The sequence below is a fragment of the Sturnus vulgaris genome, chromosome 22 (genome assembly GCF_052056855.1).
Source record: "Sturnus vulgaris isolate bStuVul1 chromosome 22, bStuVul1.hap1, whole genome shotgun sequence".
In the NCBI taxonomy this organism is placed as follows: domain Eukaryota; kingdom Metazoa; phylum Chordata; class Aves; order Passeriformes; family Sturnidae; genus Sturnus; species Sturnus vulgaris.
Window position 1 is genome coordinate 8565556 of NC_142264.1, and position 15264 is coordinate 8580819.

At 53.8% G+C, this 15264-nt stretch overlaps 1 protein-coding gene across 2 annotated transcripts in view; it reads left to right on the forward strand.

The window, feature by feature from the left end:
* The window catches only part of WHRN (whirlin), a 48558-nt gene that overhangs the window by 5703 nt on the left and 27591 nt on the right, over positions 1-15264 (forward strand). For both annotated transcript variants that reach the window (XM_014881104.2, XM_088177358.1), the window contains exon 2: positions 9136-9351. In XM_014881104.2, coding sequence (XP_014736590.1) covers positions 9136-9351 — 216 coding nt within the window. The remainder of the gene's footprint in view (positions 1-9135; positions 9352-15264) is intronic.

Below are 15264 nucleotides of genomic sequence, written 5' to 3' on the forward strand. Positions count from 1 at the left end.
AGCTTAGAGGTATCTGCACCTTAAAATGACTTTGAAAGTTCCTTAAAGGAGAGCTGATGGATGTGGCAGGGCTGCTTCTGGTTCCAGGGGCAGATCTGGAGTTGTTGGAGCAGGTTTGAGCACTGGAGCTCACCTGGAGCTGCCCAGGGTGCTGCTCCCCTGTCACTGTGAGCTCCTCTGAGCTCCAAAAGAATTCCTGGTGCCACTTGGGCTGGGTGAAGCTGCACACCCAGCCAGGGGCTATGAGAACATGGGCTTGGGCTGCTCCACCTGGATTAGGGTTTGGTTGTGTTTGCTGCTCTGCCACCGATTTCCCTCAGTGGGCAAGTTCCTTAGTCATCTGTTTCCCTTCATTTCACCAGCAAATCACAATCAGCCCTAATGAAATCAAATGACTTTATACTGATGCAAAAGATTGGAATGAGGGCCTTAATCTCTCCTCTCCTCATAATGCAAGGATGATAGGACTTGGCACCAGGACTGGCTTGTTCATCAGGGTTAGCATTGTCAGGGCATCCTGGAGTTCTTGCAGCATCAAAGTTATTTACTGGGTTCCTTGTAAATAAACAGTTTTGCCTCAGCAGAGAAATTGATAAGATAACCTGGAGGATAAAAGCTTATTTCCTTCTAGTGGCTATTGGAAGAAAAACAAAAGCGTCAGAACTGGTGAATTAAAATATCTTTTACGCAGTTCCTCTGTCCTCGGGGAAGAGGATGGATTTTCTTGACACTTCCCTCAATGCCACAGAGAATTATTCAGCTCTACATGCCCTCAGTTAAAGTGACAAAGCATCTATGGGTGTGATTTACCTTGGCTTCCTCTGACTGGAGGCTCTGTGAGTTGTCCCTGTCACCAAGTGCTTGGTGAGTGTGGGTGAAGCAGAGCTCTGCTCCTGTCACCTGCCTCTTGCTGGGCCCAGGAATTGCCTTGGAGCCCCTCGGGGCAGGGGAGGCTGGAGGGGGCTCTGCTCTGTGCAGGCTCTGCCTGAATGTCCTTGGTGCTTCACCCAGCGCCTTCCTCGCTTCCCCACATTGATTCTTCCAAAGTTTTTCCACCAAGGAATCACCCTATTTAGACAGCATGGCCTTGGTGGTGCTTCACATCATTCCTGTCAGCATGGCTTGGTGTGGAGCAGAGAGAGAAGACCCGAGGAAGGAGGAGGCAGTGCTTTAATCTGCATTTCCCTTAGGCCTCCCCCCTGCCCTCAGAGCACCCAAACAGTTTTGGTTTTGCTTTGTTTCCACAATTATGTGGAGTTTTCTGCTCTTTTTACAATTGTCCCGGGCTTGCCTGAGAGCTGCACTGGGCAGGGACCAGCTTGGAGGGCTGGGAGGTCGCCGAGTGGGGATGGGGAGGTGTCAGCCCTTGGAGGGGAAGGTGCTGGAGCTAGGATTTCACTTGACCTTTCCGGTGGAAGGGACATGGGCTTCCTGATGCCTTGGGGCTAAATGTGTGCAATCACCATAATTATCCATCGATTTGCATTGATTTGCATAAGTGCCACTACTTGAAAGCCCAACTGCTGTCCTTTGGCTTGGGACAGGGGGAGAGATTGGGCTGTGTGTCCTACAACTGTCGTTTGTCCTCTTGCAGGGAGGCCGTGTCACCCTTGTGTCATCCCTGCTCACCTCCGTGTCACCACTGCACCTCCTGTGTCACCCCGTGTCACCCCCACATCCCCTGCATCCCCTGTGTCACCCCTGCATCACTCATGTGTCACACCCGTGTCACCTCTGCATCCCCCGTGTCACCCCTTCCACATCCCCTGTGTCACCCCTGTATCACCCCTGTGTCCCCCCTGTGTTACCCCTGTGTCCCACCTGGTGTCACCTGTGTCCCCTCTGTGTCCCCTGCACCGTGGCACCGCTGCTGTCTGTCCATCTGTCCTTCCCTCACCTCCTCCTGTGTCCTGCTCTCTCCTCCTGCCTCTGTCACCTTTTCCTCGTTCCAGCCCCTGTGTCCCCACTCAGGGCTGAGCTCTTTGCCCCCCTCAGCCCATTCCATTCCCAGTTCCTCTGCTCAGATCCAGCTCCCTGTGCTTTGTCAGGCAGCGTGGGGATGGGATAGACTCAAAATCATGGAATCCCAGACTGGTTTGGGTTGGAAGGGACCTTAAAGCTCATCCAGTTCCATGGACAGTGACACTTTCCACTGTCCCAGGCTGCTCCAAACCCCATCCAGCCTGGCCTTGGACACTTCCAGGGATCCAGGGGCAGCCACAGCTTCTCTGGGCAACACTTGTTCCAAGATATCTTCTTTACAACTGCACTCTGGGGCAGGGGACAGTCTCTCTTGGCTTCACCTGGAACATTTGGCCTTAACCAGGTGTGCAGTGGGATCTGCAATAGCCTTTTACCCATCCTGCCTTCAGCTGGTCCCTGGAGCAAAGGTTTTGGGGGCAGGACGTGCCTGTCCTGTCTCAGCAGAGGAGCCTTTCAGCTGATGTGGCTCAATCCCTCTCCTGTAAAATCTCCTGCCCCTGCAGCCCCTTCCCCTCCCCAGCAGCCACAGGGAGCTGCTTCATTCCCGCTGCCAGCAGGATTGTTTTGTTTTGCTCAGTCCATCTGATCCCACAAACTTCAACCCACCCGAGTCCAGCAGGAACACCCTGGGATGGAGCAGGGATAGTGGTGGGACAAACTCGTGCCAGTCGCTCCGTGCACGGTGCCAGAACGCGCTGTAAAAGCTCCCTCTGCCTCCCTCCTGTGGTATCTCAGCATTTCCTTCCCTCTGCAGCTTGATTTCTAAACCCGGGCCTTACTTTTGGGGGACGTGCTGCCAAATTCCCGGTGCTTTGCTGATTGATAACCTCTGCACTGACCTTTGGAGCTGGCCAGCAGAGCCATGCCCATTATCCCATACCCATTATCCCATACCCATTATCCCGTGCCCATTATTCCATACCCATTATCCCGTGCCCATTATCCCGTACCCATTATCCCATACCCATTATTCCATGCCCATTATTCCATGCCCATTATCCCAGAGCCAAACCAGCTCCAGCGAGGCTGTTCCTGCCGGGAGGAAAAGCAGCTGGAGGCAGTGGCGAGGGGGAGGTTGGCTCATGGTTAAAGGTGAGGTGAGGGGGCTGTGTCCCTGCGAGGGCCAGGTACAGGCAGGCTGCCAGGAGCATCCTGGTGCTTAATTGCCATCGATTTCTGGCATCTGGGCTCCTTCTGGAGGGATTTTTGGAGGTGTTTTTACATAACCTCTCAGGGCTGTTGGGAAGTGGGGACTAGAGGGGGGAAAATGGGAGAGGAAAGCCCTCGGTGATGAGACCTGCAGGGTTTTACAAGGATGGCAGCTGCCACTCTGGATCCTAGGAAAGAACATGATGTACTGAGAGCTGTTTGGGTTTCATGGGGTTTTTTTTTAAAGGTAATTGTGGCACAAGAGATGTGTGTTTCCTTTTTTGATCAGTTTAAATGATGTCCTTTCCTCTCAGAGGGCTTGACAGATAATTAAATAGAGTGTTGTTAGGGGATCAGTGGCCTCATGGAATCAATCTGCCTCTCTCTCTGGCACTTGCTGCTTCTGATCACATTTCTGGGCAGTTGGTGACTGTTTCTCTGCTAAAGATTTTGGCACTAATTCCCAGATTCACATAAATTATTTCTTCAAGCTGGGCTGCTGGCAGGTGAGCTTGCACACTGTGGTGCCAGCCCTAAACCTCCCACCCCATGGTCCTCAAACACACCAGAGATGGGGCAAAATCAGATCTGAGACTGCAGCAAATCCCTGGAATGGCTTGAGAAAGGAGCTGGAGATGCAGCCTGCACTGTCTGATTCTGCACAGGGCATTAAGGAGGTGGAGTTTGTTATTCAGGGGTGTCTGGGTGAGGTTCAGTGTGCCCATCAGATAACCTGAGTTCCCAAAAAACTCGCAGCCTGAGTTCTGCTGTGGCTTTGGGGGCTATCTCTGCAGTCAGTGCACACAGGACAATTGTGTGTCTGACAGGAAAAAGTTTTCCCTTGCAGAATTCCCAGCCAGAGCCTGTCCTCTGTGATGTCCCCCTGTGCTGGGCACTGCGGGGGCCACCTCAAATCCTGTGTCCAGTTCTGGGCCCATCAATTTGGGAAGGACATTGAGGGGCTGGAGCGTGTCCAGGGCAGGGAACAGAGCTGGGGAAGGGTCTGGAGCCCCAGGAGAGGCTGAGGGAGCTGGGAAGGGGCTCAGCCTGGAGAAAAGGAGGCTCAGGGGGGCCCTTGTGGCTCTGCACAACTCCCTGACAGGAGGGGACAGCCGGGGGGGTCGGGCTGTGCTCCAGGGAACAGGAACAGGTGGAGAGGGAACGGCCTCAGGCTGGGCAGGGAAGGGCAGGGTGGGCACCAGCAGGAATTTCATGGAAAGGGTGGTCAGAAATTGGAACTGCCCAGGGAGGTTTGGAGTGCCCATCCCTGGAGGTGTCCCAGGAAGGGCTGGAGGTGGCACTCAGGGCTCTGGGCTGGTGGCAAGGTGGGCATGGGGCACAGGTTGGATTTGATGGTCTGGGACGTTTTTTGCAACCTCAATGATTCTGGAATTCTGTGATTAGAACTCTGCTGAAAAGCTTCTCCTTTTGTCCCAGGGAGCTGGGATGATCTGTGTTGCTGTGTGGGCAGGTTCTGGCTCTCTCTCCTCTCTCTTGCTGTGGTGGCTTTATAAGCAGGGCTGGCAGCAACATCAACATTGGAGGGCTGGTGCCAGCCTGGTGGCACTGTGGCACCTCGCTGGGAATGGGGACAGGGAAGTGCTCAGAGCCTGAGCAGCAGCTGGGCAGGGACCAGCAGGATAAAGACTTCCATGGGAGGAGGACACAGTGGAAAAACCTTTTTTGGGCTCCTGTCCCAGTGCTCAGTCACTGCACGGGGAAGAAATTCTTCCTTGTGTCCAGGTGGAACTTCCTGGGCATCAGTTCCTGCCCATTCCTCTTGTCCCAGGGGACAGAACCTGGGCCCTGCTCTGAGCCCTCCCTGCAGACAAGGCTGAGGTCTGGCCTTGATAAAACCTGGGAGGAAAAAAACCCAGAATAGAGGGGAAGTGCAGCATTTCTCCCTATGCAGGGAGATGATGGAAATTCTGCTCTCCTGGAACTCAGCACAGCAGCTGCTGGTGGGTTCTGTCCTGGTTTGGATGCAGGTGGAAACTTCTCCCACTTGGCACACCTGGTGCCTCGTCCCTGTGCAGCTCCTGGTGCCAAGCACTTTGTTCAAATCTGCTTCAGAGTGTGGCTGCACAAAGATTTTGTAGATGTGTGCCAGGTGCTGTCCCCATGCCTGCTGTGCTGCAGTGTGGGTCACATGCTGAGCTGTTCTTCCAGGGAAACTGAGGGAAAACTGCTTCCCTCTCATCTCCTCTCACAGCTGGGGCTGCAGTATAAAGAGCTGGTGCATGATGGACACAAAGCTTCCTGAAGCTCAGATGTTTGAGCAGAACTGATTTCAGTGATCACCAGGTTGGGGAAGGGGTTTGCACTCCTCACAGGAAGAGTTTCTTCCCAATATCCAATCTAATTCTACCATCCCTCAGCGTGAAGCCATTCCCCCTTGTCCTGTTAATGCATCGTCCCTCTAAAAGTCCCTTAAAAATCTTTTGTGGGTGTCACTGTCTTCCCCCACCTGTGGTCACCCAAAGGGTCTCCAAAAGGTGCAGGTCAGCAGGTGACCTGGTCCAAAAGGTGTGTCCTGAAGGGCTTCTGAGTGAGGGAGAGTCTCTGATGGGCTCCTCTTTCAGCCTGGGCATGAGCAGGGAGGGTTTTTTGGGAAGGAAACTCTATGCTGGACAGGAAATTGCTTCTCACTGAGCACAGGAGAGACCTCAGTGAATGTATAAAGGACTCCCCAGAATGTCACCAGCCTGCTGCAGTGCTGTTTCTCTGGGAGACACTGTCACCAGCAATGTCCTGCTGGGCACTGCCAGCTTCTGTCACTCGTATGTCCCCTCTTGGATGGGGCTGCCAGGGAGCCCTGGTCCTCCTGCAGCTGCTCCCCTCCCCTCGGGCTCTCTGCTGTCACCTTCATGCATAAAACATCTCCCTGAGCCCGAGATCCCTGCTCCTGGTGGCCCTGTCAAGGGAGCTGCAGGGGGACATAAAAATACCCATGTAAATCTCTGGCCTCTCATCCCTGCTGACTTCCCTGTGCCTGCAGAGAGCAGCCCTGCTGCTGTGCCAGGGGATGACATTTGGCTGAGGCTAAATGGCTGTGCCAGGCTCCATCAGCCACCTCTGCCCTGTCCCTGGGGCAGCTGTGACACTGCACAATGGAGTGGAGCCCGTGCCTGGTTCCTGCTCCTGTGCCTCGAGTGTCTCCTGTGTGAATCAAATCCCAGAGATTTCCTTTGCTCCTTCTCCTCCCTGCCAGGATGGATTCTCTGAGAAAAGGAGAGAAGAGGATCCCTGTGCCATGTCCAGTCTTTCCTTAAACACCTGCAAGGATGGGAACTCTAAACCTCCCTGGGAGCCCCTTCCAATGTTTAATCACCCTTTCCATGAGGAAATTCCTGCCCACCCTGCCCTCCCCTGCCCAGCCTGAGGCCGTTCCCTCTCCTCCTGTCCCTGTTCCCTGGAGCACAGCCCGACCCCCCCGGCTGTCCCCTCCTGTCAGGGAGTTGTGCAGAGCCACCAGGGCCCCCCTGAGCCTCCTTTTCTCCAGGCTGAGCCCCTTCCCAGCTCCCTCAGCCTCTCCTGGGGCTCCAGACCCTTCCCAGCTCTGTTCCCTGCCCTGGACATGCTCCAGTCCTTCCTCTGAGGGGCCTTAAACTGGACCTAGGAGCAGGGGTACAATGATGTTATTTATACAGACTCTAAAGAGGTTTTATAGAGATGGCTTCCTTTTGGATGAACATTTCAGGGGGTCCTGCACCCCTTCTGACAGGGATCCCTTGCCCTGGTAGCCTTGGGGTAGGTGAGAAGGGTCCCTGCCACCCCCAGCTCATTGATTTCTGTGGGGTTCAGCCCATCCTGAGCCTGGCTGTATGGCAGTGTGGCTCGGGAAGCTGCTCTGTGCCCCGAAGCCTGGCACAGCCACGGTGCCCATGGGAGAGTGGTCTCCTGGAGTGGGCAGAGGGCTCAGAAGCTGCTCCATCATCCCAGAGAGACCTGGGCAGGACTGAGCGTGGTGAGCACCTCTGGCAGCTCAGCTGGGCTCCGAGTGTCTGCAGGGAGGGAGCAGATCCCAGCAGGGATGTGTTTTAGGGACTGGGAAGCTGCAGGAACAGGGGCTGGAGCTGGTGAGCAGCCCAGGGGGGTGAAGGGCTGTGTGGGTGTCCCAATGGGGCTGTTGGTTTTGTGTAAATGGGTTAACTCCACCACCTAATTAGTTGTTTGTCTTAATTTTCTTCTGTCTTCACTCAGAGTCAGGATTAAAAATACAAAGGAGACTAATTTCTCGTGTTTGGGCTTGGTTGTTTATTAAATTTTATCTAAAGTACAGAGAGTTCTGCAGCACTTCCAGCTACCAGCTAAAAGTGAGCAAAATGGAGATGAATCCAGCTGCTACAAGGTCTTTTAAAGCTAAACAGTCCAATAGAGAATTAACACCTATATTTTTTATACTTTTGACCCAATAACCAAACTCCTATGACCTGCAGTGCAGCACTGAGTGTGCAACCAGAAACTACTGCCTGAAACCATGGAGAAGGAGGAGGAAGACAGAAAACAGACAATGCCCAAAATCCTCCATCTTGTCCCATATCTATTACTGTATTCTAAAGCCCTCAAATTTAAAACCATTCACCATGTGAACCCACACGCTTCTGTTTAACTGCCCACCCGTGACTTTAACTCCATCACTCAAATTTGGAGCCTTCTCCAAGGCCTCAAGTCAGAACCAGTGTTCTCCTGGGGTCAGTGCCAGAAAGCACAGAAAGCTCAAAAATCCCAGGTTTCTGGGTTCCAGGAGTTTTGCAGTCCTTGTGCCAGCCCTCCAGGCACTTGGTGACCTTGGGAGCATGTGACAAGTTTGCAGGCAGGTTGCTGTGTGTGATGGAGGTGCTGAGCTGGGGTTTGAGCTGGATTCTCCGTGGCTCTGGCAGGGAGGGACAGGAGTGCTGCCAGCTCAGAGCTGGGATCCAGCCAGCCCACTATTAGTGACAATTTTACCCTTTACTGCTGGTTTTAGTCCTTCCCAGCCACAAGCCTTGCTCAGCAGCTTTTCTGCTCAGTGGGGACAGGAGACCTTGCAGGAGCAGCTCATCAGGATGATGTATACATGGGAAAAAAGCCCCAAACACCTCCCTCCTGAGAGCAGATCTGCAGTGCTGGTGCTCCTGAGGCCTCTGGAGGGATCAGCACTTACAGCTGTCCCCAGGGAGAACTCCTCTATGTTAATTGAAGTTCCTGTGTCAGCTTCTCGAAGTGGAAACTGGAGGGGCAGAGGAATTATTGCAAATCACCTCCTCTGGCCCCCAAGGTCATCTCTGTGTGTGTGCCGGTTTAAGTGTATGTGTGTATTTAGTAATTATTCCACTCGTTAATTGGGAGCTTGTGCTGGGAAAGGCAGCTGCTAACTCAATGGCTGAATCTCTGGGAGTGCTGTCAATGTTCCCTGAAGGCAGCAGGAGCTTTTCCAATGGCAGAGGTTGGAGCTGTGGGGACAGAGCTGAGGCTTTTCCCACACTGGTTTTGTTTGCTGCCAGCGCAGTCATTGAGAGGCTGACATCCCTGTTCAGCCTGGAGGGGAGAAGGCTCCAGGGACATCTTGGAGCACTTTCCAGTGCCTAAAGGGGCTCCATGAGGGCTGGAGAGGGCTCTGGACAAGGATCAGTGCTGCTCTCCTCCAGCACTGCTCCCTGTCCTGCCCTGGCTCCTCTCCAGAGCTGCAGAAGCTGCTCAGTCCTAGGTTCAGCCCATCCTGGGCATGGCTCTGCCCCCTCACCTCCCCACTTTGCTTCACTCTGCTCTTTCCCTGGCTGATGGGAAAGGTTTTCTCTGTGTTTTTTCAGCAGCAGCAGCAGCTTTGCCTTATCTCTATTGCAGCCAGGAGAAAACAGAAAAATCCCAGCTTTTCCCACCAGCTTTTTATGCAGCTCCATCATTCATCGGTGGCTGCAGAGGAGCTGGAGATCTTTAAGCCTCCAGAAGTGCAAAGCTGTGTCTGCCCGATGTGCAGGTGGTCCTGTGGGCACTAACCCCTGTGCTTGGCTTGTGCTGCAGGTGCTGAAGGGCTGCAAGAAGCTGAACCTGTCTGTGCACTCGGTGGGGCGCATCCCTGGGGGCTATGTCACCAACCACATCTACACCTGGGTGGACCCCCAGGGCCGCAGCGTGTCCCCCCCCACGGGGCTGCCCCACCACCAGAACAGCTCCCTGCGCAGGGACAGCGAGAAGAGGAGCCACCTCCAGCTCCTGCAGGAGGGCGACGAGAAGAAGGTGAGCAAAGGGGGATCAGACACAGCCCTGGGGTCCCCTTCCCATGCAGGTCCCAGCCCTGTGGCTTCCCCCTGTGTGATTCTCCATGGGACTGGCCTGGCTGTCCTTTAGCATCCTGGATTTCTCCCTCGGGATGTAGCTGTCCCCTGTCTGCTCCCAGGGGTCATGTAGGATGGGATGGGTTGGCTTTGTTCCTCTTTGACACAGGGAGAAGCTGGGCTGCAGGGGAGGAATTGTCCAGTCTGGTCTGGCAGGGAAGGTCCTGCCAAGGACAGCCACCACACCAGGAGTGGGTTTTAAGGTTTTTCCCAAGGAGGTTGTTTGGGTGGACATTGAGGGACTGACTTCCATGTCCAGCCTGGAGACAGCAAAGCTCTGAGGAGAGCTCAGAGCCCCTGGCAGGGCCTAAAGGGGCTCCAGGAGAGCTGGAGAGGGACTGGGGACAAGGGATGGAGAGACAGGACACAGGGAATGGCTCCCACTGCCAGAGGGCAGGGCTGGATGGGATATTGGGCAGGAATTGTTCCCTGGCAGGGTGGGCAGGCCCTGGCACAGGGTGCCCAGAGCAGCTGTGGCTGCCCCTGGATCCCTGGCAGTGCCCAAGGCCAGGTTGGACATTGGGGCTTGGAGCAGCCTGGGACAGTGGGAGGGGTCCCTGCCATGGGTGGCACTGGATGATGTTTAAGGTCTCTTCTACTCTGTGTCACTGTGCATGTACAGGGCTGGATCTCAGAGTGCATTCCTGCCCTTCCTCCTGCAGTTCAGATCTTTCCTCAGCTGTTCCTGTGGGGCTTTCTTGGGACTCTTGGCAGTTCTTAGTAAAAAAAAACAAACCCCCAATTCTTCTCTCCTACAAATGGTCTGAAATAAACCAGGTTATTTTCCTTTTCTGTTTGGGGGAGAGGGAGCCTGAGCTAGGAGGGGTCTGAGTGAAAACCCTGGTGAGGGAAAAAGGAGCAGGGAAGGGAATGGCTTCTGCAGTGACACCAGGGGAGTGTGGCCAGTGCTGGGCCTGGATCCTGGGTCTCTGACAGAAGGAACCCTTCAGCACATCGAATTTCCAGCCCTGCTCTCCTACTGTGAGCTGCCCTCCTTTGAACAGCCTTTTGTGTAAGGGAAGCCAGCACAGGGTGCTTGAGCTGCAATATTTGATCTCAGGGATTTGATGTCTCCTCTCCCTCACACCTCCATGGCCAGCCAGGCCTGCAGAGGTGTCACAGTGCCCAGAGGAGTGAGGCACAGCTGAGGGGACAGATGGACAGGGAACCTCATCCCATACAAGCAGAACGTGGTGTTTCCTCATTACCACCCATGGAATATCAAACTTCTGTCCTAGCAGTCAGCCCTGCCTTCCCTAAATACAGGATTGCTTGGAGCCTTGACTATTTCCATCCTTTTATCCTGATATCACTCTGTCTGTGCCCAAAATGTCCTCAGCTCCTGCAAACACTGTGGAAGGGTCTGTGAGCTTCCCATCTCTGCTGGAGGGAGAGAAAAATCTAATCCAGGAGGAAGCAGTTTGCTGATGAAATATTCATGTGGGCCACAAGGGAGAAGGGCCTATTATTTTTATTTTAAGGAGAGGAGAAAAGCAGGCTCTGCTGGCTGGGTCCCCCACCCCCTGCCACCCAATGTCACCTTGGCAGAGCAGCAGCAGCTCTGGGCAGCTGTGGGGATTTGTTTCTGTGCACATCATTCCTTCAGTCCTCGCTGTGTGTGGACATGAAAGGCTCAGAAACCTGGAGCTGAGTGTCCCCTGCCTCTGTCTCAGCCTCGTGTGGTCCTGGCCACTTGCAGAGCCCTGGGAAGATGTGGCAGCCCTGGGTGTGCTCCTGCTTGTCCTGGTGTGTGCAGATTTGCCCAGGTGTGAGGAGTGGCTCTTCCAAAATTGTGTCCTTCCATCCCTTGGTGCTGTTCCACACAGCCAGGCAGCCCTTTGGCTTCTTCAGAGAATCTCAGACTGGTTTGGGTTGGAAAGGACCTTAAAGTTTCACCCCTGCCATGGCAGGGACCCCTCCCACTGTCCCAGGCTGCTCCAAGCCCCAATGTCCAACCTGGCCTTGGGCACTGCCAGGGATCCAGGGGCAGCCACAGCTGCTCTGGGCACCCTGTGCCAGGGCCTGCCCACCCTGCCAGGGAACAATTCCTGCCCAATATCCCATCCAGCCCTGCCCTCTGGCAGTGGGAGCCATTCCCTGTGTCCTGTCCCTCCAGACCCCTGTAAATTGTCCCTCTCCATCTTTCCTGCAGCTCCTTCAGGCTCTGCAAGGTCACACTGAGCTCACCCCAAAACTTCTCCTCTCCAGGTGAACAATCCCAGAGCTGCTCCATCCTCTGATCCCCCTGGTGCCTCCTCTGGATCTCTCCAGCAGAGGATCCCACTTTGACCCCAGGACAGGGGGCTGGAGGCCCCTCTGTTAACCTGGGAAGAATCCATGGCAGCTGCAGGAAATATTTGAAGCTCTCAGTGATGGAGAGGGATGTTCAACCTTCTCCTGGCCCCACTCCTTGGTGACACACCAGCAGGGACATTGGTCACTGCTTGAAGTGCACAAGGCTTGGAATGCACTTTGCAGCAGCCTCCACTCCTGATTTCCCATCTGTAAGAGCAGAAAAAAAGGAAATTACTGGCTGCTACTGCTCTGAAATGCTCAAGGCTGCCCAGACACCTCCATATCCAGAGGTGCCTTGCTGTGCCAGCTGGTGGTGGAAGCAATTCCCCCTGACCCAAGGCTGCTGGCAGCAAGCTGAGCCTGCCCTGGCTGGTGTTGGACAGGGATTATTTGGAGTGACATTTTCTGCACACAGGCTGCAGGGCATGGATGGGCTGAGTCGCTGTGGCCTGAATTACTGAGCACCATGGAGGGGTGAAAATGTGTCCCAGAACAGGGGAACAACCTGCCTCCAGTTTTCTCCCTTTTTATTTGTATGTGTAGATTTATGGGTAGCTACAGGCATATAATTAACTGCTGAAAGTGGGGTTATTCTGTTCACAAAAATGCAAATAAATGCTGCACATCCCTGGTTAATTCAGCCCAGTCAACCAGAACTGACAGACACCAAGGCCTGTTTGATTTGTGAGTGGTTTTACATTCTGAGGGGAGAATTGGTTATTTTTTTTTATCCCCCTCTCTCCTATTTGTAATCGATCTGAATGTCCTGGAATGAATGTGCCAAAGCTTTCAAGCAGGCAGGGTTGGGGAAGCACAGCAGAGCAGCTCCAGCCCTGCAGCAGGAGGTGAATCCACAGCTCAGCATGACTGCAACACCTCTGAAGTCAAAGGGATATTTCCAGCTTTCCTAAGGTTAAATTCAAAGCTGCTGGAGGCATCTGGCATTCTTCAGGCAATGGAAATATCCCTGTCTGGATGCTCTTCCTGCAGCACATCTGCATGCCTGCAAGGATGGGTTTGTCACTGAGTTTAGGGAGTTGATTATCCTGAGGCAGGAGGATTTGTTATCCAAAGGCTTGAAATGGAAACCACCCTTGTGAGGTGTGTGATGGTGTAACTGATCCATCCAGGGATCTGTGGGACCATCCCAGTGGGATGAGGTGTGGAACAGGGTGGCTTTGGGCAGTGTGGTTCAGCTCCAAAGGCAGCGATCCCAGCCTGTGCCTTTGTCCCCATTTCCTCTGGACATTGGGATTCCTTCACTTCCAGCTGTGCAGGGATCCCCACCAAAGGGATTTGGGGATTGGGATTTGGCAGCTGGCTTGGCTTTCCCCATCCTCTTCCAGGCAGAATCCAGCCTGCCCCAAGCTCAGATCCGAGGCTGTTCTGGGTGAGCAGGGATGTGGGGTGCTGAGATCTGGGCCAGGTTTTGTGCAGACCTGACCTCCCATGAGTGATGGCACTGGGGAAGGGAGGTGAGGATTAAGGGAATGTTGGGCTGAAGGAGCTGCTGGCAGGTTCAGCCTGTGATTGTGCGAGGTGCTCCAGATCCTTGCTTTCCATGGCTGTGCTGTGTGTGGCAGGTGCTGTATTTCCCAAATCTGGCATTTTCCTGTGGTTGTAATTGGTGAATCCAGGTCTCATCAGAGCCCTGTGCCCGCAGGAGGAGTCACCAGTGGTCAGGAAGTGTGAAAGGAAGGGTTTGCAATAGTGCAAAGCTCTGGGAAATGCTGCTGGAGCCAGGCCAGGCAGAACAGCAGGTGACAGCCCCCAGCCCCATCCCAGGATGTCCCTGCCTGCTGGAAAGCTGGGACCTGCTTCCCGTGCTCACCTTCTGCTTCAGAGCACTTGGATTTTTATCGTCTGTGCAGGCTTAGAGTCCTCTGGATTTGTCACAGCAGCAGCAAGAGCCATTTGTGCCATGAATTGTCATTGATGGACTTCTGGGATTGACAGCTTATTTCATTAAAAGCACTTTGGAAAGCCTCAGACAGTGAAAACTCGGAGGTGCTGCTGAGCTGGGAGGAAGATGAAGTGTGCAAAGCACTCTGGCAGTGCTGGGCTGCGAGTTCTCTGAGAAGCACCATTCCATCAGCTGAATTGGTGCCTTAATGTGCTTATTGCCAGGGGAGCTGCTTATTCCTGGTGCAGCAGAAGAAAGAAAACATAATAGAGTGTGAACATCTCCTCAGCTTCAGGCAATTCTGGAGCCAAAAGTAGCAGTAATTATTATTAAAAAAAAATAAAATATCTGTGCTAATATTGCGTGGCTTGAATGTTTGAGACACTGCTGGTGACTACTTGAGCATGAAGGATAAGAGATGCAGGAGAGGGAAGGAAGGATTTCTTGCTATTAGTTTGTAATGACATTTGCAGTGTGGATGATCCAGCTCCCCATGTCTCTCACTGTTTGCTTGCTCTGACCTTGCTGGGCTTTGATTTTGTTTACAGCTTTAAGGGAATCCAGGCTCGTGGGGGGCTGCCTTAGTTCCCTGTGGGACTGGAATGTGGGATGTGAGCCACTGGTGCACCAGTGTGCTGGGGATTGAAGGCATGGACTGATTTGGGTTGGAAAGGACATTTAAATCCCATTTAATCCAATCCCCTGCAGTGAGTAGGGGCATCTTCAGCTACATCAGGCTGAGCCACATCCAGCCTGGCTTTCAGTGTTTCCAGGAGTCATCCTTCTGCCTCGGGCATTCTGTAGCTCTGTCCCAGCAGACTTACCCAAAAATGCCCTTTGTGTCACACCCTGAGGGGCAGCAGTTCCACCTCTTGGTTGTTTCAGGCACTTTAAGTAGGAAAAGCACCCAAAAGTGGCAATTGGTGAGTGAGCCAAGCCCTGGCCCGTGGGGAGGCAGCTCTGGGCTCACCAGGAGCTGGACTGAGGTTTAGGATGGGCATAGGACTTGGTTTGGTCACTGCCCCTGTGCTCTGGTGTCACCTCTCAGCCCTGGGATATTCTCCCTGTCCCCAGTGCTGCCTATTGGGTGGCAGCCCCAGTCCCCCATGGGCGGGGGGTGACACTGGGACACCCCCAGCTGCTCCCAGGACTCGGTGGATGGCTGGGGGCCAGCTGTGCCTCCCCACACTCGCTGTGTGTGGATGTCTAGACACAAACGGTGGGGTTTCCTTGGGAAGCAGGAGGAGCAGGATGAGCCCTGTGAGCCTCCCGAGGTGCTCTTTGTGTTGTGTGGCAGCAGTAATGGCCTGGAAATAGCTGCCAGCATGGCTGAAACCTCCTCAGCCACACTGCTGCGTGCTGAGCCGTGCTGGGGCAGGCTAATTCCTTCTGAAAAGCCTTTTCCTAATGGCAAAATTGAATCTGTCAACAGGTAATTCCATAAACCCAGAGAGAAGAAATCCTGTGCAGGAATCAGCAAGTGCCTCACTGATAATGGTGTTTCCTTCACTTTCTGCTACAGGAGATGGCAGATGTTTCAGTGTTGAAACAGAAATTAAAACTGTGACCTTGGACTTCCAAATATTTCTGTGGGATGCACACAGGAGTCACCTGGGG